Source organism: Rhinopithecus roxellana, chromosome 19, assembly GCF_007565055.1.
Source record: "Rhinopithecus roxellana isolate Shanxi Qingling chromosome 19, ASM756505v1, whole genome shotgun sequence".
Lineage (NCBI taxonomy): Eukaryota > Metazoa > Chordata > Mammalia > Primates > Cercopithecidae > Rhinopithecus > Rhinopithecus roxellana.
Genome location: NC_044567.1, coordinates 82,165,073 through 82,188,880, shown reverse-complemented (window position 1 = coordinate 82,188,880; position 23,808 = coordinate 82,165,073). Strand labels below are relative to the sequence as shown.

The 23,808-nt window shown below is 36.0% G+C and overlaps 1 protein-coding gene across 2 annotated transcripts in view; it reads left to right on the top strand.

Annotated features, from left to right (window-relative positions):
• The window catches only part of ABCA8 (ATP binding cassette subfamily A member 8), a 79,602-nt gene that overhangs the window by 2,327 nt on the left and 53,467 nt on the right, over positions 1 to 23,808 (top strand). The window contains exons 2-9 of one of the 2 annotated variants that reach the window (XM_010353117.2): positions 7,018 to 7,118; positions 8,108 to 8,312; positions 11,964 to 12,128; positions 15,794 to 15,897; positions 16,549 to 16,775; positions 19,736 to 19,877; positions 20,214 to 20,399; positions 21,384 to 21,531. In XM_010353117.2, coding sequence (XP_010351419.2) covers positions 7,023 to 7,118; positions 8,108 to 8,312; positions 11,964 to 12,128; positions 15,794 to 15,897; positions 16,549 to 16,775; positions 19,736 to 19,877; positions 20,214 to 20,399; positions 21,384 to 21,531 — 1,273 coding nt within the window. In that variant the 5' untranslated portion in view covers positions 7,018 to 7,022. The remainder of the gene's footprint in view (positions 1 to 7,017; positions 7,119 to 8,107; positions 8,313 to 11,963; positions 12,129 to 15,793; positions 15,898 to 16,548; positions 16,776 to 19,735; positions 19,878 to 20,213; positions 20,400 to 21,383; positions 21,532 to 23,808) is intronic. The other variant, XM_010353118.2, reaches the window with a different exon arrangement.

Sequence of the window (23,808 nt, the reverse complement as noted above, 5' to 3'; positions counted from 1 at the left end):
TTCTACACAATAATAACCAGGATAATTAGGTTGAAATTCAGCAGAGTGTTAAAATATCTAGAAGACATTTGTTTGTAAGAAGAGAACAGAGATAATAAATACTTTTGAGTTTTCATAAAATAAGTTATAGTTCCTTAGAAAAGTATTTAAGAGTAACCATAAAAGATATATAACCACCTTTTATATCTCTGGGACAGGAGAGGAAATGGAGAAGGGTAGGAAAACATTTTCAATTCAATAGAAGGTAAAGATGTAGACAAAACTAGAAGCAAAGGAAAAGTAGGTTTAACATGAGAATAAGATACAATGAGAGATCATCCAAAACAAAAATTCATACATGATTTAATACATCTCTTAATATACCGTTATCTATCAGTTGAGATTTCTAAACATAATGCATTGATGAGCTTTTTTATACATTAACCAAATTTTTTTAAAGGTGCAAAAGGTTAACAACAAAGAGATCGAAACAGATACATCAGGCAAATATTAACCTATAGAAACCTAGTGCCTCCATGTTATTATCAGAAATAGAAGCAACCTACTGCTGAAACATAAAAAAGCAATGTTTTATGCACCTGGCTACCTAGCTGTTAAATGCACATGCTGAAAACTAACAGAGATAGAAGAAATTGCCAAACCTATTATTAGAGTGGAAATTTTTAATTGAACTCTATTATGAAATGATTGATCTAGTAAATATAACATTAGAAAAGATGCTGAAGATCTGAAGAACACAATGAAAAAGACTGAATAGATACGTACAAAACACTTCACCTAAACAGCAAGTTACAGGTATGTTACGTGCACGTGGAACACTTTCAAATATGAAAATATGCTGCACCACCAAGGAAGTCTTCAGGAATTTTAAAGAAGCAGTATCTTACTGAGAAGTCATTTCTTCGATCACAATGTAATTGTTAGAAATCAAAAATGAAAAGTCACTAAAAACAAAGAAACTTCAATATAGTGGATGCAATCCTAAGTAACATATGCTAAACAGGCAATCCTAAGTAACACATTTATGTTACGTAGCAAAAAGGAAACAAACCCAAATAATAACATGCAGCAATAAGCATTTGTAGCTGCAGTGTCTGCAGTGGCTCCTAAGAGACTGCTGATCTTGGACAGGCTTGATCGTATCTCTGGGAGGGGACTGGCTAGCACTCTCAACTGGATGACTGAGAGGACTCAGCGTGGTTTCATTCTGCAGTAGGCTAGGCCGGGTCTGCTCTCACAGCAATGGAAGAAGCACAAAAAAGCAAGCCGATACACTCAAGGTCTCAGGAGGCTGAGGTTCAGAACTCGTGCGTCATCCCACCTCCCTTCTTCTCTTGGCCCAAGTACTGGCCTGCCTTGATGATAAAAGCTCCAAAATTACCAAACAAAGGGTGGACACAGGCAGAGGTGGATAATTAGGTCACTGATGTAATCAATTACCCAACTCCCGAATCCATTTTCTCAGCCACTCTGCTAACATTAGTTCACTATTTCAGCCAAGAAGCCAAAGGAAAAAGCAGCAAAACAAACCCCAAAAAGAGTATACATAAAATCATAAAAAGTAAGAAGATAAATTTAAAAATTAGAAAACAAACTAAGTAATCAAAATGATGAAACAGTAACACTTCTGTTTTGTTTAAAAGGCCATTAATAAATTCAAAATTCTAGCAAGACTAATGAACAAAAATAAAAAGAAGTTTAAAAATAGAAGAAAAAAATACATTGATATATAATAGGTTTTCAAAAGTATTTTTAGTTATAGATATTTTAAATTCATGCTAATAAATCTAAATAGAGTTTGAAGTCAGGTAGCATGACGCCTCCAGCTTTGTTCCTTTTGCTTAGGATGGTTTTGGCTACGTGGGCTCTTTTCTGCTTGCATATAAAATTTAAAGTAGTTGTTTTCTATCCTGCAAAGAAAGTCAGTGGTAGCCTGATGGGAATAGCATTGAATTTATAAATTACCTTGGGCAGTATGGCCATTTTTATGATATTGATTCTTCCTATGCATGAGCATGGAATGTTTTTCCATTTGTTTGTGTCCTCTCTGATTTCCTTGAGCAGTGGTTTGTAGTTCTCCTTGAAGAGGTCCTTCACATCCCTTGTAAATTATATTCCTAAGTATTTTACTCTCTTTGTAGCAGCTGTGAATGGGAGTTCATTCATGATTTGGCTCTCTGCTTGCCTATTGTTGGACATAGGAATGCTTGTGATTTTTGCACATTGATTTTGTATCCTGAGACTTTGCTGAAGTTGCTTACCAGCTTAAGGAGTTTTGGGGCTGAGATGATGGGGTTTTCTAAATATAGAATCATGTCATCAGCAAACAGTGACAATTTGACTTCCTCTCTTCCTATTTGAATACCCTTTATTTCTTTCTCTTGCCTGATTGCACTGGCCAGAACTTCCAATACTATGTTGAATAGGAGTGGTGAGAGAGGGCGTCCTTGTCTTGTGCCAGTTTTCAAAGCGAATGCTTCCAGCTTTTACCCATTCAGTATGATACTGGTTATGGCTTTGTAGTAAAAAGTTCTTGTTATTTTGAGATATGTTCCATCAATGCCGAGTTTATTGAGAGTTTTTAACATGAAAGGATGTTGAATTTTATGGTGGCGGGCACCTGTAGTCCCTGCTACTCAGGAGGCTGAGGCAGGAGAATCGCTTGAACCTGGGAGGCAGAGGTTGCAGTGAGCCAAGATAGTGCCACTGCACTCTAGCCTGGGCCACACATTGAGACTTCATCTCAAATAAATAAATAAATAAATAAATTTTTGTAAAAAGCTAACAGTTTCTGTCACATATAGTAAGCTCCCAGAAGAGCCAAGACAATTTTGAAAAGAAAACTAAGATGAAGAACCTGTTCTAGCATTTATGAAGGCTTATTATGAAGTTCTAGTAACTACTAATAAGTAGACTATGTGCAAGAAATATACAAAGAGATTAATTGAAAAATAAGATACTTCCAAGTGCATATACACATAATATACATATGCAGACACACACACACACACACAAACACAAACACACACATATCTGCTATTTGAGAGAGAAGGCATAACAAATCAATACAGAAAGAAGGAACCAGAAAGTAGTTCATGTTGGAAAAATTGGCTTGAGAACTGCAGAAAGAAAAAACTTGTCACTAATGACTGAGGTCACAAAATAAACTCAGAGGTATGAAAGAGTACATCTTTCATGTACTCTTGAAAAATACTTGAGATTATTAGAAGAATATGAAGGAATGTGTATTTATGATTTCTGAAAAGGAAAGTGCTTTCTAAACAGGACACACACACCAAATACACAATCACAAAGGAAAAGGTTGTTTAATTTGACTACAACAAAACTTAAACTTAAATACAATAAAAGAAAATGAGAGATTGACAAAATTAATAACTGGCAGTAAACCAATATCTAGAATACATCATGAACTCCTACAAAAAGGCATGACCAAAAAAAAAAAAAAAATCAACTGAGTACAAAAAGCTATTTCCAGAAGTCTAAATAACCATTCAGCATATAAGAAGATGCTCAAATTCTATGAAAAACAAGACAATGCAAATTTAAATAATGAGATACCCTACACACTCTATGTTTGTGCATAATTTGGCTCTGGGAAGCTGTATGTTGTTTTCTGTGTGTTCCTGTTCCACCCTCAACTTTCAAAGGCCTTGTGCACCCAAGCCATAAAGGAGACCCTCTCCATTCTCTTACCCTTCCCCCATCCATAGACTGCTATAGCTTTTTGCTCAGTGCAGTGCTTGAGATGTGGGTAGGAGGAACTCTAGATTTCTTGCTCCAACCTCAGTATTAGATACTATAGATCTGGCCCTTGAGGTGAGGCTTCCTCAACAAGTTTTTCTCCCTACATACCAGCCGATTCCCACCTTGTATCTGTTGAGAGGTTCTGGGCCTGTGAGAGTTTCCTTTCCCCTCCTGTGGTGAGAGCCTGTCTCTGCTTTGTATCCATGCTGGGTCCTTGTTGCAAATCTCGGCTGCAACTTTGGGAATGGGGACTGGAAGTTTCCCACCCACCCACCTGCAGTGGTAGCAGGCTGTTGCTTTTTACCAGGTGCAAGGCTTATCATCGAGCGATGTGGTTTCCTTCCTCTCCCTCCACAAAGTGGCTTTTTGCTTCTGCCCATAGCTTCGCAGCAGTAGAAGTTTACTTGGAACAGTCGTTGGGGGAAGGGGTGGTTGGTGCTTTACAGATTGCCTCCCATTAGCTGCTGATTTTTGCTTTAACTCCTCCCCAAGATGCAACAACAAGTTGTTTTGTGGGGCTGACAGGGATTCCTGTCCTTCCACCAAGGCTTCTAGATTTGCCCTTTGGAAAAACTATTCAGAGACATGGGTGTATTTTGTGGCCTGGGAGCCACTGGGGGTCTCTCAGGTTTCTTGTTTGCATATATACTTTAAGTTCTGGGATACATGTGCTGAACATTCAGGTTTGTTACATAGGTATACATGTGCCATGGCGGTTTGCTGCACCCATCTACCCATCATCTAGGTTTTAAGCCCCACATGCATTAGGTATTTGTCCTAATGCTCTCCCTCCCCTTTCCCTCCACCCCTGACAGGCCCCAGTGTGTGATGTTCCCCTTCCTGTATCCACGTGTTCTCCTTGTTCAGCTCCCACTTATGAGTGAGAGCATGAGGTGTTTGGTTTTCTGTTCCTATGTTATTCTGCTGAGGATGATGGCTTCCAGCTTCATCCATGTCCCTGCAAAGGACATGATCTCATTCCTTTTTATGGCTGCGTAGTATTCCATGGTGTATATGTGCCACATTTGCTCTATCTAGTCTATGATTGATGGGGATTTGGGTTAGTTCCAAGTCTTTGCTATTGTAATTTTTTAAATAATACTAGGTGAAACCTATTAAAAAAAAGGAGTTGACAAGTAAGTGCTGGGGTCCCAGTAATTGTAAGCAAACATGCAAGCTGTGGGTACCAGGACTAGCGTCCACACTCAGCCATCAAAAATTTAACATTTCAGCTGTTTTCTCTCTACCTGCTTTTATAGTAGCCATGTTTTCTCTAATACTTTACCACTTCTGAAACCGATCACGGGTCTCTTTCATCCCTGGAGAAGGCTTTTACCCTTCGGACTTTAGTTTACCTAGTTACCTGTGATCTCAGCTCTTTGGTAGACCCAACAAAAGTTATAATTTTATAGATTATCTGACTTTCTCTCATTATTAGGAAAGCAGCACTATTCTCTTGAGAATTTATGCATTGTAAGTGAAAGAAAAATTCAGGAAATCTTATAGAGAATGTCAATATCATTATAGATGAGAATGTGGAAAAGATGAATTTTGAAATACTTCTTATCATAGTACAAATTGCTACAATGATTTTAGAAAAAAGTATATATACACACATACATAGAGGTGATACATATGCAAATATGTGTGTGTATTTTTCCTGATGACTCTGCATAATAAACATAAATTCTTAAATAAGGAAACAAGAAATAAATGTCATTTTTAAGTGACATTTGATTAAAATGACATTTTAAAATGACAATGTAAAGCTCTTTACAATCTTCCAGTCCAAACTATGGTTATTATCCTATCTTAAGATTTTAGTTTTTCAAAGAAAGATAGTGAAAAGTATGATTTCTTTCAGTTAGGAAAGAAAAATTTCTTTCATCCCACAACAAATTAGTAAAGAGTGCAGTTATTTCTGCTAGAAATAACAAAGATCCCATTAAATTGTCTTAGACAGATCAATTCCTAAAACAGATTATTCAGGTTCTTAAGCTAAATATTATAGAGACATTAAATTGGGTGTTCAAGGATGTGTTTATTGAAATTAAGAGTGATGTATGTGGCTGGGCGCAGTGGCTCACGCCTGTAATAGCAGCACTTTGGGAGGCCGAGGAGGGCGGATCACGAGGTCAGGAGATCGAGACCATCCTGGTTAACACGGTGAAACCCTGTCTCTACTAAAAATACAAACAATTAGCCAGGCGCGGTGGCGGGCGCCTGTAGTCCCAGCTACTCGGGAGGCTGAGGCTGGAGAATGGCGTGAATCCGGGAGGCGGAGCTTGCAGTGAGCCAGAATCCCGCCGCTGCACTCCAGCCTGGGCGACAGAATGAGACTCCATCTCAAAAAAACAAAAAATAAAAGAGTGGTATATGTGTAGGTGTTGGTCTGGGTGCAATCACGGAACAGAAACTACCCAGTAATTAAGCAAAGTAAGTTCAATACACGTACTATTGAATAGTGGCAGGAGAATAACTATAAAGATGGACTGAGAGCTCAAGAGGCCTTCCTAGGGTTGAGGGAGAATATCCAAAGAAGAATAAACATGGGGAGATAAGGTATTCATAATTGGATAAGGTGTGGTTGAAACCCACTGAATGTCAGAGAAGCCTGACTGGCAAGCTGTGGACACCAGTACTGGAGTGCACTGCTTTTGCAACAGGATGGCCAAAGGAAACAGAGCTTTGAGGAAAGGGCTGTAGCTATCTGGGGGCTTCCAGATATACTACTGCTACTCAAGTCAAGAGCTAGAGGAAACACACAGTGAATCCTGCACACTACAGGTACTTTGCATTGGAGAAAACAATTTACTCAGTGGGGAAAAATACATTCTATAGAAACCCGGCAAATGAACTATTCTGATACCTGGATGGCATCAGATGCCTGCAGTGTCTCTACTATCCTCTCTGCTGAAACAGTATAGCATCATGCCCGCTGGCAAAGGAAAGTACTTAAAGGATTCAGATCCATTTTCATAGAGCAGGCTATGCAGAGTGAATTTAGGGCTGAGAGACAGTAAATTGGTAACTGGCACAGGGCATCACAGATAAATGATGGAACAGAGTCTACAAGTGGGGAAGGAAGGAGAGCATGGGAGTAATGCAATGCTGACTGGGGAACACTCAGACTCTTTGCACTCATTTGCAACACTGGAGTATTTGGTGACTCTTTTTTTGTTGTTTGCAGGATATTTCTTCTTATTGAGAACTTCATATTAATTTTATATTCTTTCTTTTTCATTAAACAAGACAAGATGAGGAAGAGAGAGATCAGTGTGTGTCAACAAACTTGGGCCTTATTATGCAAGAACTTTCTTAAAAAATGGAGAATTAAAAGAGAGTCCTTAATGGTATGACTCAATATGTATGTTGTTCTGTATTTATGATAGGAAAATACCCGTTTCCTGGGAGGTTATCTATGCCACGTCTATCTCCCCCGACACACCAAAAACACTAAAATACAGCACCTTTATACAACAGAAAATGCTATTCTTCAGGCCATGAATCTGTTTTTGAAGACATTTCAGTTGACATGGGCTCATAAATTGAGGTCTGAAACCACTGAATCTGGTAGCAATTGAGAGACCAATACATGTTTTAAAAGCCAATGGTCACATTTGTTACTAGTGTCCCCACTCATAGAGACTAGGGTTAAGATACTGACATTCCAAAGATATGGTAAACAAACCAACCCATCACAATGGTAACTGGCATTTTCTCTTTGGGATCTCTTTCTCTTCTTGAAACAATTAGTTTTCTTCAAAAAAAAGAAAAAAGAAAAAAAGAGAAAAGTTGAAATTGTCTTAAGTCCAAGAAGAAAATTAGCATTAGCTCTTATAATCTTACCATATAAAAAATCTTGATTAAACTTTGATATATTTTAAAAGTCAGATAGATATAGCTAGGTAGCATTTTTAACTAAATTGAAATTCCACTATACATACATTTTAAAGTTTTCTTCCCCTAAGATCATGCATTTTGGAAATAAAGTGATTTCTTATTGGGACTTCGCATGTGATCAGGATTTATAACTAATTAAGATACTGTCCCTCAGACACTGTCTTATTATTAGAATTATCAGAATGCCCTTACAAACTGGTATACTGTTGAGTTTGTAATTCCAGAATCTTGGCATTTAACCAGTATACCATTACTAAGCTAGCAATGCCTTGAAACTGTCTCTTAAAACACATAGACTTTCAGCAGACTTTAAACAGTTTATAATATGGGATATATTGAAGCTAGAAAAGTACAAAAGAGACAAACTTTACGACAAAATGATTGTGGCTGACTAATTTTAAATAAGACTTTTCTTTATCCTTTCTCCTGTATTATATAGGAATGGCTGAACTCATTGCTCCTACTACTTTGTTTGTATATATATCCTCATAGTCATCAAGTAAATGATTTTTCTTCACTGCTTACCATGGACCTGGGACGGGTAGATACATTTAATGAATCCAGATTTTCTGTTGCATACACACCTGTCACCAACACAACCCAACAGATAATGAATAAAGTAGCCTCTGCTCCCTTCCTGGCAGGTAGGTTTTCTAGTTACTTAAGAGGAACGTCTGGTGTGAATATTTGGTTAATTTGACTGCAAATTTATGCATTTAATTTGTATTTCAGTTTGACAAATCTTAATGGTCAAACTTTCTGGAGTACATAGATTGGGAATATGTCTTCCCTTTGTTGGAAGTAACATCTCACCACTCACTATCTAAGTTAAAACTAAATGTATTGCTTCCCAAACAAGGGTTTACCATTTGGGGTACACAGTCTTTCAAAAAGAAACTTGTTGATCTGGTATAGGATTTGAGGAAGCATGAAATTATATAGACTGGTGCACATTTAGAGTAGTAGTGTTTAGGGATATGTTGGCATGTGACTCTGAAAGCATTGTCACCAAAATGGCATCATTGCTATAGTGTTTTCTTGTCCTTATAGACAAAGAACAACCAGTCTCTTCCTTTCCTAAATTTGATTATAGGAATTTTAACTTTACCTTTTAACACCAAAAACATGTCCTTGCTCTATTTGAATATTCCTTTGAGTATTCCTTATTTCAGATTTTCATCCTTCAGCATTAAGGTGCTTAATGAATTAAGGTTAAGTAGTTGTTAAGTCAAGTTAAGGTTAAGGTTACTTAACGAGTACCTTAAAGTTGAAGGGTAAAGATCATTTTTGTAACAATAAATTTTGTAACAATCATTTTTATAGCAATGTTCTGAAATTAGAGGAGATGCAGCCTGGTACAAAGGCAAGAGAATTAGGCTTAGAGTCAGAGGACATTTGATTAAAAGTAGTTCTGAGAGCCCACTGAGAACTGCTGTAATATATATGTGTCTGGAGTGCATTTTGAAAGCCATCAGCTTCTCTTAGCCTTATTATTAGCATATGCAAAATAAGAATAAGAATTTATGCAACAATAAACTCTTACAGTTCGAAGAAATAAGACCTTGTGTTCGATAGGTCAGTGGGGTGACTAGTTAACAATAATCTGTAAAAAATAACACTATATTTTTCACAAATATTTCATTTGAGAGTGAGGCCCAACTCAATCTGTCTTAAGAAAAAGAATCCTTTGACTAGCTTAAAGGAGCAGAGTATTAATGCAGGATAGAGGTTTATCATCAACGGAGGTACGTCTCTGCCCCTCAGATCTATAGCTTTGTGTGCTGGCTTCATTCACAAGTTGGTTCTCCCAGAGGCAGAGTTGGTCTGCAGACTCTCCAGATTTAAGCCCTCCCAGATTAGCAACTCCAGTGAAAAGATTACAGATCATTTCTGATAGTTCACAATAACTTCAAGGATTTTATCCACAGGAACAAATAGGTGACTTTGGGTTAGTATTGATCTTGGCTCACCAAGAACTAATCTCTTTGGATAGGGGACATGCAGTATTTTCATTGCCCACTTGTTGAGCTCCCAGGTCATGGACCACATCAAAATCACAGGATATATGAGTGAAGGAAGGGAAGTATCCCAAATGGATCACAGTGTGTTTTTACTAGAAGAAGAACTGGATGTCAACAGATGAAAACAACATATGTCCTTTACAACTATAAATGCATACTTCAAAGGGAAACCTGTGGTGGTTGCCCTGTCATTCATTCATAGGTTAGGTCAAGGGCTAAGATAAAGATTAAAATTAGTGCTATAGTGAGTCTAAGTGTTAAGTTTTTTATTTGAGATGCTCATGGTAATGGTCACAGGAGGATGATTTCTACATCAGCTAGTAAAACTGTAATGGTTACTAAGAATTTTGTAGAGAATGGCAGATAGGTGTATCCTATTGGAGCAGACCCACATTCATATGGGCATGATTTTTCTGTATAAATATTTAATTGTTATAATCAGAATAACTACAAAAAATAATGCTAGCAATGTATTTGTCAATAAAGTTAATAGGAGGTTCGTTATTCTGTTTTGGATTATACCAAACCCAGCTGATTCAAAGCCAACTATGCTAATACTAAAAGAAGATTCTCATTAATGAATGGAGATAGAGGTATAGGAACAGTCAGACTATATCCACAGGCTGTCAGTATCAGGCAGCAGCTTCAAATCAGAAATGATGGTTGGATATAAAGTGAGATTTTATCTGATGAATTGAATTATTATGAGTTGAGTTATAATTTTAAAGTGACTTTGAGCTTGTACAACTGTGTGAGTATCCTAAAAACCAGGATATTATTAAAAGGGCAAATTTTATGGTATGTGAATTACATTTCAATTTTTAAAAGAATGTAAAAATGTGTCTTAGAAGGTACTGACTACTCATTTTAAGCAACATAATTCCCTCCAAGGGGGTTCTTCTAAGGAAAACCTACACATCTTGCTCCACCCAGTCACTGGAAGGCTGCATAACCTCTTTTTTTCCTTTCTTTGTCAACTTCCGTCCAAATTCCACTCCAGCTTAAGTAATTATTAATCTTATGCCTGGATTCTGACCCCTTCACTGGATTCTGTATCCAGTAATCCAGTTCATGCACTTGCTGTTTGGAGTCTCTGTGGCCACAGTTTCCAGAGCATGCTGGACTTTTCCTTCCTGTGAGTCATCCAAAACTTGCTTTCCAGCGGCACCTCACCAAGCATCACACCGCTAGTTCCACAAACATTTTAATGACTATGCTGTGCATCTTACCTACCAACACTGAATCCACTTCTGATTCAACATTGTAATGTGATATGAACTATCTACCTAAGGTCCAGTCTCCTAAACAGCCCTGAGATGTGTCTGCTCTTGCTGTTTCACAGATGTCCATAACAAGTCCTAATGTCAGGAACTTGAGCTTCTCAACATTACCTCATTCCAAACCACATGCAATTATAATAATAAATATTCACTAAATGCTACAATATGGCATATTTTTATAAAAACTGTATTCTGTAAAAAGAGCATATTTTGTAAAGATATTATTCTATATTCTGTACTCTATTAATATTCTATAATAATAATAATGGTTATTACATGTATTTTACAAATATAGAAATTGAGTAACAAAGGTATTCGTTCATGATGACATAAGTTTGAGAATAAAATTAATTCTATCAAAATACATACTGCTTGCTCCCTCTACATTCATCTTCAACACTTCCACCCCAATCCAGAACTTTTCTTGTATTTCGTCTCATTTTTCAGTATTAATAAAACATCCACGTGGCCTTGGACACAACACCTACAGAAAAGAGGGATTCTTTCAGTGATGTCAACATCGTTTCTTACATGGTTTTAAATTTATCACCTTTTTTAGCTTATCAACCATACCATCAGGGTTATTAAAGAAAAATAAATTTGTATAGGTATGTCCGCCTGATATAAAACAGTGCCTAATTGTAATTCAAATATCTATCTCTCTCTATTTACCATTTCAAATTTGTAGGAATGTTAATTATTTTTGAACAGTTTAATTGGTATAGTATGACACTGTTTGTGATTGAAATTGGCTCAGTAATCACAACATATGAAAATAAAATAACTAATTTTCATGTATTTCTTCTGATTATATCCAGATGGAACTTTAGAAATTTCTCTCCCACCCAAAATTTTAGTTTACCTTTCTGAAAGTTAATACGTGATTATGTTTTACTTCCATAGAAAACTCTAGTAAAAGCAATTCAACATGACATCCTAAAGTTGTGTCTCCTAGTAATTTACTAACAATAATATTTCCTTCTTGTAACAAAAGGTAAAGAGGTCTTGGGACTGCCAGATGAAGAAAGTATTAAAGAATTCACAGCAAATTATCCTGAAGAAATAGTAAGAGTCATCTTTACTAATACATATTCATATCATTTGAAGTTCTTGCTAGGACACGAAATGCCAGCAAAAAAGGAACACAGGGACCATACAGGTAATTTTCTGGCTCTAAAATTTCACTACTCTCTATTTCAATTATGTCATAAACCATGTGTGGGAATAGAGGTTAGTATGCCAAATTAGAGCTTCGCTATCTGTCATAATGATGTACACATGTCCCTCAACGTTTAAAAAAATATTCATTTTTGGGCATAAGAACACACTGATAAATGGTCACTATATATAGTTATATACATATATTTACATAGATATGTATTAATATATGTAAATTTAATATGTATTCATATGTACACACATAGATATTATATGGAATATATGATTGTTAAAAGAAAACAAGGTTGTTTATGGATAAGATAGAACAAACTTCTCTTTAAATAAGCTCAATTGTTCAAATTATACCGCAAGGCTATAATAACTAAAACAGCCTGACACATACCTACAATCAAATGGTCTTTGACAAAGTCAAACAAAAACATACACTGGGGGAAAAATCCTTTTCTATAAGTGGTACTGGGAAAATTGAATAGCCTTATGCAGAAAAATAGAACTGGACCCATATCTCTCACCATATACAAAATTTAACTCAAGATAGATTAAAACCTAAACATAAGACCCGAACCTATAAAAATTCAGGAAGAAAAAACTAGGAATAACCTCTTCTGGACATTGAGCTAGACAAAGAATTTATGACTAAGTCCTCAAAAGCAAATACAACAAAAACAAAAATAGACAAATGAGACTTAAACTAAAAAAAAAAAAAAAAAACTTATGCACAGCAAAAGAAACAATCAACAGAGTAAACAGACGACTTACAGATGGAAAAAAATTTGCAAACTATGCATTCAACAAAGAATTCAAAGAACTCAACAAGCAAAACAAATAACCCATTTACCTATTTTTCAATGGTGTTATTTGGATTGTTTGAATTCTTCTTTTTTCAAAAGAAGACATACAAGCAGCCAACCAACGTAAAAAAAATGCTCAATATCACTAATTATCAGAAAACGCAAATTAAAACCGGGAGATAACCATCTTCCCTAGTCAGAATGGCAATTATTAAAAAGTCTAAAAAAATCAGACGTTGGCAAGGATGCGAAGAAAAGATAACACTTATATATCATTGGTAGAAGTGTAAACTAGTACAACCTTTATGGACAACAGTATGTAGATTTCTCAAAGAAATTAAAACAAAACTACCATTTGATCCAGCAACTTCACTACTGGGTATCTACCCAAAGGGAAAAAAAAAAAAAAAAACATTATATTTAAAAAGATACATGCACTCATATGTTTATTGCAGTACTATTCACAAAAGCAGAGAGAATTAACGTAAGTGTCTGTCAACAGAGGGCTGGATAAAGAAAACATGATATATATATCATGGAATACTACTCAGCCATAAATTAAAATATTGATAAATTTGACTAGATATAAATTTTAAGAACTTCCCATTATCAAAACACACCATAGAGATAATGAAAAATAAAGGCAAAAATTGTGATAAAGTGGCCAGGTGCAGTGGCTCATATCTGTAATCCTAGCACTTTGGGAGGCCAAGCCGGGTGGATTGCCTGAGTTCAGGAGTTCAAGATCAGCCTGGGCAACATGGTGAAACCCCGTCTCTACTAAAATACACACAAACACACAAAAATTAGCCGGGTGTGGCAGCGTGCGCCTGTAGTCCCAGCTACTCCGGAGGCTAAGGCAGGAGAACTGCTTGAGCCTGGGAGGCAGAGCTTGCAGTGAGCAGAGATCGCGCCACTATACTCCAGCCTAGGTGATGGAGTGAGACTCCACTTCCAAAAAAAAAAAAGGAAAAAAAAGTGATAAAGTGTTTATAACAGAAAAATCTAACAAAAAATTAATTCCAGAATATGTAAAGATTTACTTTGAATAAATAGGAAAAAGATCAAAAATACAAAAATAATAATTTCATAAAACAACATAATTAAAAATAATTTCATAAAACAACACAGATCAAGAATAAGCACTAGGAGAAGTGTTTTTCGACATTAGCAACCAGGAAACTGCATGTTGAAACCACATGTTATATCATTTCATGTTCATAAGATTTGCAAAAATTAGCAAATAGAACAATTTGAAGTATGGACAAGGACATGTGGCAAAGAGAACACCTACCCAGCTTTACAAAATTTTTAAATTCCACAAAAACTGAGAAATTTTATTTTAAAGTTGATGTGCACATAACCTATAACTCATCATCATAGAAATCTTATTAGTGAAACTCTCATACCTGTGTTAAAGATTTGCAGCCTATTCTCTTCTTCCTGAGGACACAGAATAATTGCTTTTTGTAGCCATAATAAGATAGCTAGACCCAAGGCATTTAAACGCAAGTATAAGTTCTTCACCTTTTCTCACCTGCTTCCGCAAACTAAGGAGTCATGTATAATACAGACAGTGCAATTAACAGTTGGAGGAAATGCCTTCCATCTTAGGATCCTAAATTTGATGTGAATAGAGTACCACCCCACAACCCTCCTACCAAAGACCTCTGCTGAATGTGTAGCCTGAGTAAGAAATAAACTTTCACTGTGATAAATCACTTAGATTTAGGAGTTATTACTATAACATATAAGAGACTATACTGACCAATATAGATATCTTTACAAGAAGATGTATATACAGATTTTTATAGCAGCAGATTTTTTTTCTGGTAATTGCAAAAAGAAAAAAGGAACTAACCAAATTATCATCAACAGGAAAATGGATAAATATATTGATTTACATTCCTGCAATGGGATTTCATAACCATAAAAAAGAAGACAAAATTAAATGGGGCCACTTATATACATTTTGAAATCATAATATGGAATAAACGAGCATAGTTCATAATAATTATTAGTACAGTTTAATTTTTTAAATTACATATGCAGTTTAGAGATATATAGTGGCATATGTATAAAGACAATGTTCAGGAAAGCAGTTAGCTAGTTAGAAACTTGGTGCTAGGGGAAGCGCACAAGTTTCTAACTGTATTTGAAATGATGCATTTATTTTGCAAATTTGTAGTGGGTCCTTGTGTTTTTATTGTATTTTTATATCATTTGTATATCTGAAATATTTCAAGATCTTATTAAAACCATGTTTCATGTAATATGCATTTAATTCCTATACTCAATTTTAATTAATCTTATTCAAGGATATCTCTTTAATCTAGTTTACTATTAAATGGACTGATAGCTCTTTTTAAATAAATCCTTTTCTTCCAAAGATATTCTGATTGGCATGATTTAAGCATAGTAAGTAATCTTACTTGAACTTCCATTTGCCTATTATGCCTGTGTTATATCCAGTGTTAGAAAACGCTTTAGTTCAGTGTTTCTCAATCCATGTTAGGCTCTGCGAACTTTTGAAAAACACTAAAATATGCAGTTTTCACAATACAAATCAGAAAAGAGAAGAGATCAACAAAATTCTTAATCAGCAGAAAAGCACAGGACATGGTATGAGAAAAGGAAAACATTTCCTGAGACTGCTCCGCCTCCTGAGTCTGCCTGATTCATTTTGAGAATCAATATTATAACTTACGTTTTCATAAGCTTTGAGTCAAAATAAGAACGTTTGGAATTTGGGGCCATTGTAAAGTCCACTGTTTGCTATAATCAGTATTGAAATCATGTTTCAATAATATAGATAGTGATGTAATGATAGTTATAATTTGTTTTTTTCACAAAGCTCATTGTTATGAAACAAATGAAGATGTTTACTGTGAAGTTTCAGTATTCTGGAAGGAAGGTTTTGTGGCTCTTCAAGCTGCCATTAATGCCGCTATTATAGAAGTGAGTACAAAATGTTCAATGCAAACTAGTGTTTAATGCCAGTTAATGATATTAGAGGCATCCAAAGTTTCATGAAAGAAAATATAAGTGGATAGCCTTGTTATTTTGTTTGCTCACACTGAAGTTTACTGAAGTTTCTATATACCATGGAATGTAGACACAAAGAGAAGAAAAAGCATCTCATTCATGGACTCACCTTTGCTGGGAAGCCAGGCATATAAGAAAACTATTAGAACAGAAGTAGACTAGTACAGAACGATAAATCAGGTCTTCATAAGTAAATGAGTAAAAACCTTCTCAGCCTTAGAATGCCATGGAAGAATGCCTAATTGAAATAACATACCAGCTTGAAGCTTGAGGTGACGGGTGGCTTACAGAATATATACACTCAGAAAAGACATGCCAAGCAAATCATAAAGTAACGTTAGGCAGGGACGTAATGAAACACAGCGAATTCTGAGAACGGTGAGTCACTCAGACTGCCTGCACCCAAGCTCCCAGGGGGTCAATGGCAGGACATAGAAGTGGAAATATAGGTTAGCATCAAATCCCAATAGGCCAATTATACATCCATAGGAAAATAGATGGTTAAAAGAAAACAGCATGCTATTCATTAACATACAAATTTTGCTTATTAATGCCTTTCTTCAGATCACAACAAATCACTCAGTGATGGAGGAGCTGATGTCAGTTACTGGAAAAAATATGAAGATGCATTCTTTCATTGGTCAATCAGGAGTTATAACTGATTTGTACCTTTTTTTCTGCATTATTTCCTTTTCCCCATTCATTTACTATGCATCTGTTAATGTCACGAGAGAGAGAAAAAGGATGAAGGGCTTGATGACAATGATGGGTCTTCGGGATTCAGCATTCTGGTGAGTCAAACGCAGCACAAATAAATAAATGGAGGAACTCAGGAAAACTGGGACTCTTCAATGCATCTTATCTTTTCTCTTTCTTTTTTTTTTTTTTTTTTTTTGAGATGGAGTCATGCTCTGTCACCCAGGCTGGAGTGCAGTTGCGCCATCTTGGCTCACTGCAAGCTCCACCTCCCAGGTTCACGCCATTCTCCTACCTCAGCCTCCCGAGTAGCTGGAACTACAGGCATCTGCCACCACACCTGGATAATTTTTTGTATTTTTAGTAGAGACGGGGTTTCACCATGTTAGACAGGATGGTCTCGATCTCCTGACCTCGTGATCCACCTACCTCGGCCTCCCAAAGTGCTGGGATTACAGGCCTGAGCCACCACGTCCGGCCTCTTCAATGCATCTTTATTAAAACCTGTTCCTCCACAACCCAGGGGTACAAATAAGAGATACCTACACTGAATAATTTCAGATCATGAACAAATTTCCACTCAGTTAATTTCAGTGGGGAGAAATGCTCTGCAGTGATGGACAAAAAAAAAAAAAAAAAAGGAAAATGTATTTTGCCTCTGGAAATTTTACAGGACTAAGTAGAGAGGCTGGTTATTTAATATATTTAACAATCTCTGACCCAATTATATCTAAATCTATTTCAGATTCACTGTACCATGAAGGAACTGCTATAGGAAATAAGATAAAAGGGGATAGGACATGCTAACATTTAAGAAAATACAACTTCTATTATGAATGATATTGACTTTTTTAGAAAGGAGGAAGATAATATTTTAAAGAAACCTAAAAAGTAAATTAAAAAACTTTAAGAAAACAAATAAGGAGCCAAGTGTAGAATTTTACAGAAAAAATAATGTCACAACTGTCACACATCAATGTTTTCCATTTAAAAAAATTTGTTACCGTGAATAAGAAAATGCCACTTTTAAACATTCGTTAGTAACAAGGAAAGAATAGAAATCCTTTATCCCCATGAACGGTATAAATTGTCATTGGTATAATGTTTGCCAGGCTGAGGCTGCGTGTTACTGTGCTTCTCCGAGTTAAGGAAGAAGACTGCGGTTAGGTTACTGGGTGATTGTGAAGAAGGCATAATGAGGAATGACCATGGCAAGAGAGGCGTAAACAAGATAGACATTGGTATCGGTGCCAGACAGAGGTGGGATGTGAGCTAGGAGGGGATTGGAAGGGAAAAAGAAGCCAAAGACCAGGAGCTCCTTTGAGACTGAAGAACGTGGTGGGTGTACCTGAGGGAATGAGCTGACGAAACAGGATGGTGAATAGGGGCTGGGTAGTGTGGGTTTAAAATGTCAGAGGTTGGGTGATTGCAAGAATGGGCAAGGTTCTGTGTGAGAACTTATGAATAATTGACTGAAAGGGCATGGAGGTGATGTTTACAGGGGGTAGGACATTAAATAACAGAGAGGCTAGGAAGGCAGATGGGCTGTGCATAGGGCAACAAATTAGGAGTCTGGAAGAGTTCCTTCCAGTATTAACATCTTATAAATCCATATTGACCTCTTGTTTGAATTAATACTTGAGGGAGACGTAGCAGAGCAGTGAAATCTAAAGACTCTAGAGCCAAAACCCCTGAACTTGAAACATGGTTACACAACACACTGGTTCATTAGGTTCTCTATCAATAAGATGAGGAAAATAAAGGTATTCCTGAATAGGGCTTTTGGGAGAATAAAATAAATTAATGCTTGCTAAGCTCTTAAAATATTCTTCAACACATACTAATTGCTATGTGTGTGAGTTATTGTGTTGGTTTTGCCACTGTTTTGCTTTTTATTTTTAAAATTATTATTTCATTACAGTTTTCAAAGAATATTGTAAAACAAAATAAATTGATGAGGAAAGGAAAGTGAATTATTCTGATATAAAAGAAATGGGATAAAAAAACATTCGTTCTTAACAAAAACAATGAATGGAATTAAAGGCAAGTATGTAGACTTTTCAGTGAACACATCCAGAGAAAGATGACAACAGCTTTTGGGGAAGGAGCGGCATGACGGAATTACACATAAGGAAGAATTTCTTCTATCTGAGGAAACTTGTGATGGTCCTGAACATGGAGAGACTCCAGAGAGGACAGAAGGGTCTGAGGTTCACTGAGGGGCTACCCTGTATCAAGACAGTGCCTTACACAGCCATCATCTTATTGAGCCCACAGTTGCAGTGTTACTCCTGGTGTCCAGAGAAATAAAGGAATAATAGAGTGGTTACAGAGGTCGCCCAAGGTTACAGAGCAAGAATGCAGCAAATAAATTGTTCGATCCAAAATCTATTAGACTGGAAACCTAATTCCCCCCCCCCGCCCCCACCCCCTAGGACAATGTGCATGTATGTGTGAATGTATTTCTGAAATCAGTTTTAGGAAAAACAATTCCTAATTCCCAAAGAATATTCCTAATTCCTAAAGAATTCTGCCCAAAACTTTTACCGTGTATTTATGTATCTTAGAATACCCAATAAATACTTGTTGAAAGAGGGAATGAATGGACGAATAAGGGAATGAGAACACCCAATAAATACCTGTTAAAAGAGAGAATGAATGGATGAATAAGTGAATGAAAAGTTATGTTAGAATCCATTTCAGGGCCGGACGTGGTGGCTCAAGTCTGTAATCCCAGCACTTTGGGAGGCCAAGACAGGTGGATCATGAGGTCAGGAGATTGAGACGATCCTGGCTAACAAGGTGAAACCCCGTCTCTCCCAAAAAATACAAAAAATTTTCCAGGCCTGTAGTCCCAGCTACCCGGGAGGCTGAGGCAGGAGAATGGCGGAAACCCGGGAGGCGGAGCTTGCAGAGAGCTGAGATCGCGCCACCGCACTCCAGCCTGGGAGACAGAGCGAGACTCCGTCTCAAAAAAAAAAAAAAAGAATCCATCTCAGGTCTTCCTTTTCAAGTGAACATAAAATGCTAAAATAACATTTTGTTTCCACATTAGGCTCTCCTGGGGTTTGCTCTATGCTGGCTTCATCTTCATTATGTCCCTTTTCTTGGCACTTGTTATAAAATCTACACTGTTCATCATTTTGTCTGGCTTCATGGTGGTCTTCAGCCTCTTTCTCCTGTATGGATTGTCTTTGGTGAGTTAGTGAATGAAATATCTCTCTATCACCTCATAGCCTAAAACTTAAGTATTTGTTTCCGATTGATTACTCTATATGCCTCCTTTTCTTTCTGTCTACTCTGCTTGCATGTGAAAAATCTATAAACAGGTATAATTTGATTTGAGGTGTTTTGTAAAGTCAATTTTTAGTGCAACTTGCAGAGCATAGTTTTGTATGTTATATACAAAATAATAACTATAATATACAACTGTTATATACACAAAATAATAACTATAATTTTGTATATCAATTTTATTATGCTAGTAATAATGTTAGAGAAATATAAGCCAACTAGATCTTCTCTCGTTTTAGATAGCTTTGGCTTTCTTAATGAGCATCTTGGTAAAGAAATCTTTCCTCACTGGCTTGGTGGTGTTCCTCCTCACTGTCTTTTGGGGCAGTCTGGGGTTCACAGCACTGTACAGACACCTTCCTGCATCCTTGGAATGGATTTTAAGCTTGCTTAGTCCCTTTGCCTTCATGCTTGGAATGGCCCAGGTGAGACACCATCTGAATGTCTACTAATGATATTTCTGAAACATCTATCCTCTCTGGAATTCAGTAGACTGTAAGTAATCATTACAAATTCAGCATTGTAAGGCTTAAAATTCTAGCAAAGGCTGTTGTAAAGTTGCAAAGACAGAACTTTTAAAAGCTTTGAAATTATTTAGCCCAACAAAATAAGACATTTAGAAAGTGAAAAAATGAGGATCAACATACAATTATTTAAAGGCAATATAAAGTAGTTTCTTAGGCTATTAATTAAATATGGACTTATTGCAAATCTAATTCTAAATAACTATCCCAGTTCATATTTTTACCTAGTAATTGAAGAGAATACATGATTAAAAATCACTAAATTAAATTAAATTGAAAATTGAAAACATCTGGAAAATTCATTAGTAAATTATGTTTCTGTTCATAAAATGTCTTTTCTGTTTACATGATTCTTATTGAATTCCCCTTGCTTTCTAATTAAATGGAAATGTCAACCATTAAATATCCATTATTTAGTGTTTAACAAAAGGATTATTAATTATAAAGAGCTCATTAACTTGAACATCATAAGACGAGTCCACTTCTGGCTCTCCTTAAACACACCAGTGCCTTTTGCCCAGAAATTCTCCCTCATGCCACCAATCTACATGGATCACCACATCTTTTGACTGGGTCCTATTTGGTAAAAGTTCATCTGAGTTCCATCTCAAATGTAATCTCTTCCCATAGTTCCCTACTTCCTCTTAATGTTTCAATTTCATTTGGAACATATTTTTATCATAGCAATTACTAAATTGCATTCTAGTTGCTCATATGTCCATGCCTTCCAAGGCATAAATTTGAGAACCATAAAGGAGGCAATCTCCCTATATAACTCTATTCTCAGTACGAGGCAACTAGTAGTCCTTTTATTCCTATGCTAAACCTAACTGTTTAAATATAAACCTTAAACCTAATTTCCCTTAATTACTTTTCAATTTTCAGCTTTTACACTTGGACTATGATTTGAATTCTAATGCATTTCCTCATCCATTGGACGGCTCAAATATCATTGTAGCAACAGATTTCATGTTGGCATTTGATACTTGCCTCTATCTGGCGCTGGCGATTTACTTTGAAAAAATTTTGCCAAGTGAGTAGTGATATAATTAAAATCAAATATCATTTAAATAATTGTATTTCTGAAAACAAATCTCCTAATGCACGCAGTATTTATATTTTAAGGACTACTTGGTGTATCAACAGGAAAGGAAGGAAAAATCTCGTCGCCACTGACCAAATTATTTCTTCATTTCTTTCTCACTACTTGACTTGTCAGAACTAAAGCCTGAATTTTGTTTATAGAATCACTAACCTTCACTTGAACTTCACTTTAAGTATAAACCTTCTTTTTTTTTTTTTTAAGGAGATCTTAGAAAGATAGTTCCTAAACAAGTCTGGTAATCATAGACATTTATAGCTGCTTATGTCTAACTATTTAGCTCAATGGTTCTGAGCTCTGGCTGGACAACAGAATCATGTGAAGAATTTTAAAGCAATTCTAAGCCCAGTTCAACCTGAAGAGATTCTGATTTAATTAATCAATGCATCTACATTTTAAAAAATCTCCCCAGAATTTCACAATAGGAAAGCCAATATATCATAAATTTTCATTTGTGTCACCTTGCAACATACGAGAATATGAGTTTCACAAAAGCAGAGATTTGTTTTGTTCACAGATGAAATTTAAGCACCCACCACAGTGTCTGAAGCACCCTAGAGACTCAGTAGATACTTGTGTGCTTCACTATTTTTTTTTTTTTTTTTTTTTTTTTTTTTGAGACAGAGTCTTGCTCTGTCAGCCAGGCTGGATTGCGTGGCACAATCTTGGCTCACTGAAACCTCTGCCTTTCCAGCTCAGACAATTCTCCCGCCTCAGCCTCCCAAGTAGCTGGGATTACAGATGTGTGCCACCATGCCCAGCTAATTTTTCTATTTTTAGTAGAGACGGGGTTTCACCATGTTGATCAGGCTGGTCTCGAACTCCTGACCTCAGTTAATCCACCCGCCTCAGCCTCCCAAAGTGCTGGGATTACAAGCATGAGTCACAGTGTCCGGCTTGCTTCACTTTTTTCTCCCTCCTTTTATAACCAAAGGCAGGGCCTGATTCTCCCTTCTGCCTTTTCTATTTATTTAAGACAGTATGCCAAGGGCCCTTTATTCAAAAAGCAATGAATACACACTTGTGGAAAGAGAAGAAGGGAAAGCGTGAGCAGGAAGACAGAAAGCCACATCTTGAGGCAGGAAATTCATCCTGTTTTGTTTTTGTTTTTGTTTTTGTTGTTTTTGAGATAATCCTTTAAGAATTACTGTCTCTGCCTTTTAAAAGAACCCAGAACAAAAGATGTCAGCATCCACTATTGTTGGCTAGCACACTTATTATACAATTAGAATTGTTTGAATATGGTCTATTTTCGTTTGATTTTTTTTAGTAGAGGTAAAAATTACACAACTGATTAGAAAAATTACTTTTTTGCCTACTAATGTTTTAAGCCTCTCTACCTCTTGTTAACATTGCTTAAGACACATACTTAAATAAATTTTCTCTGTTCCACTTTTGTTTTTATGGCAAAATCTCATTGACTGTTTTTTGTGTTTCTATCATACTGTATATCCCTGGTGTGCTGTGTAGTTCAGGAAATTTACTCTTGTGACCCTTGTACTTACTAATTCTTCCTTTTCTCCTTCTACTTAATAAAACATTCTGGTTGTATTATTTTTCATTTTTGTTTGTTTTTCCAATGTGTTTATTCTCAGTGGATCCACAAACAGATGTCACTGTCTTTACAATTGCTTATTCGTATCCTTTTAGGTAATTGTTTTCTCTAACGAATTTAAATGTTATTTTGATGTGCATTATGTGATATAGTCCATCTTTTTTTAGTCCTTGTTTCAAACATATTCTAATGATATTACTTTAAATATTCTCTTTGTATATGCTTTATCAAGTTATGTCACATATTGTTACATTTTCATGTCTGCATTTTATTTTTTACTTAACATTATATCACAAAAATATCTTTCACATCCATGTTTTTTCCAATTTCAAAAGCATAGTATTTTATTATTATAACCAGAAAATGTATTTCATCCAAATAAGTGAGTTGTTCCATTTTCTTCCTAATTGTTATCTGCTCACTAAGCTTGAATTTAAGACCAGAGGTGACTGTGTTCAAAATGTTTTCAAAGATAATGAATATGAATGACAGAAAAATTAACTGGATAAAATGACAGAATAATTTCATGGTAAATCTGGTGGCAGAATGTATCTACTTATGGTGGCATGCTTTTATTTGCTAGATTTTTCTTTTGTCAAAAGGGAGAGATAGGTACTAACAACATACAATATGGCAGGTATAGAGAGAGTGTA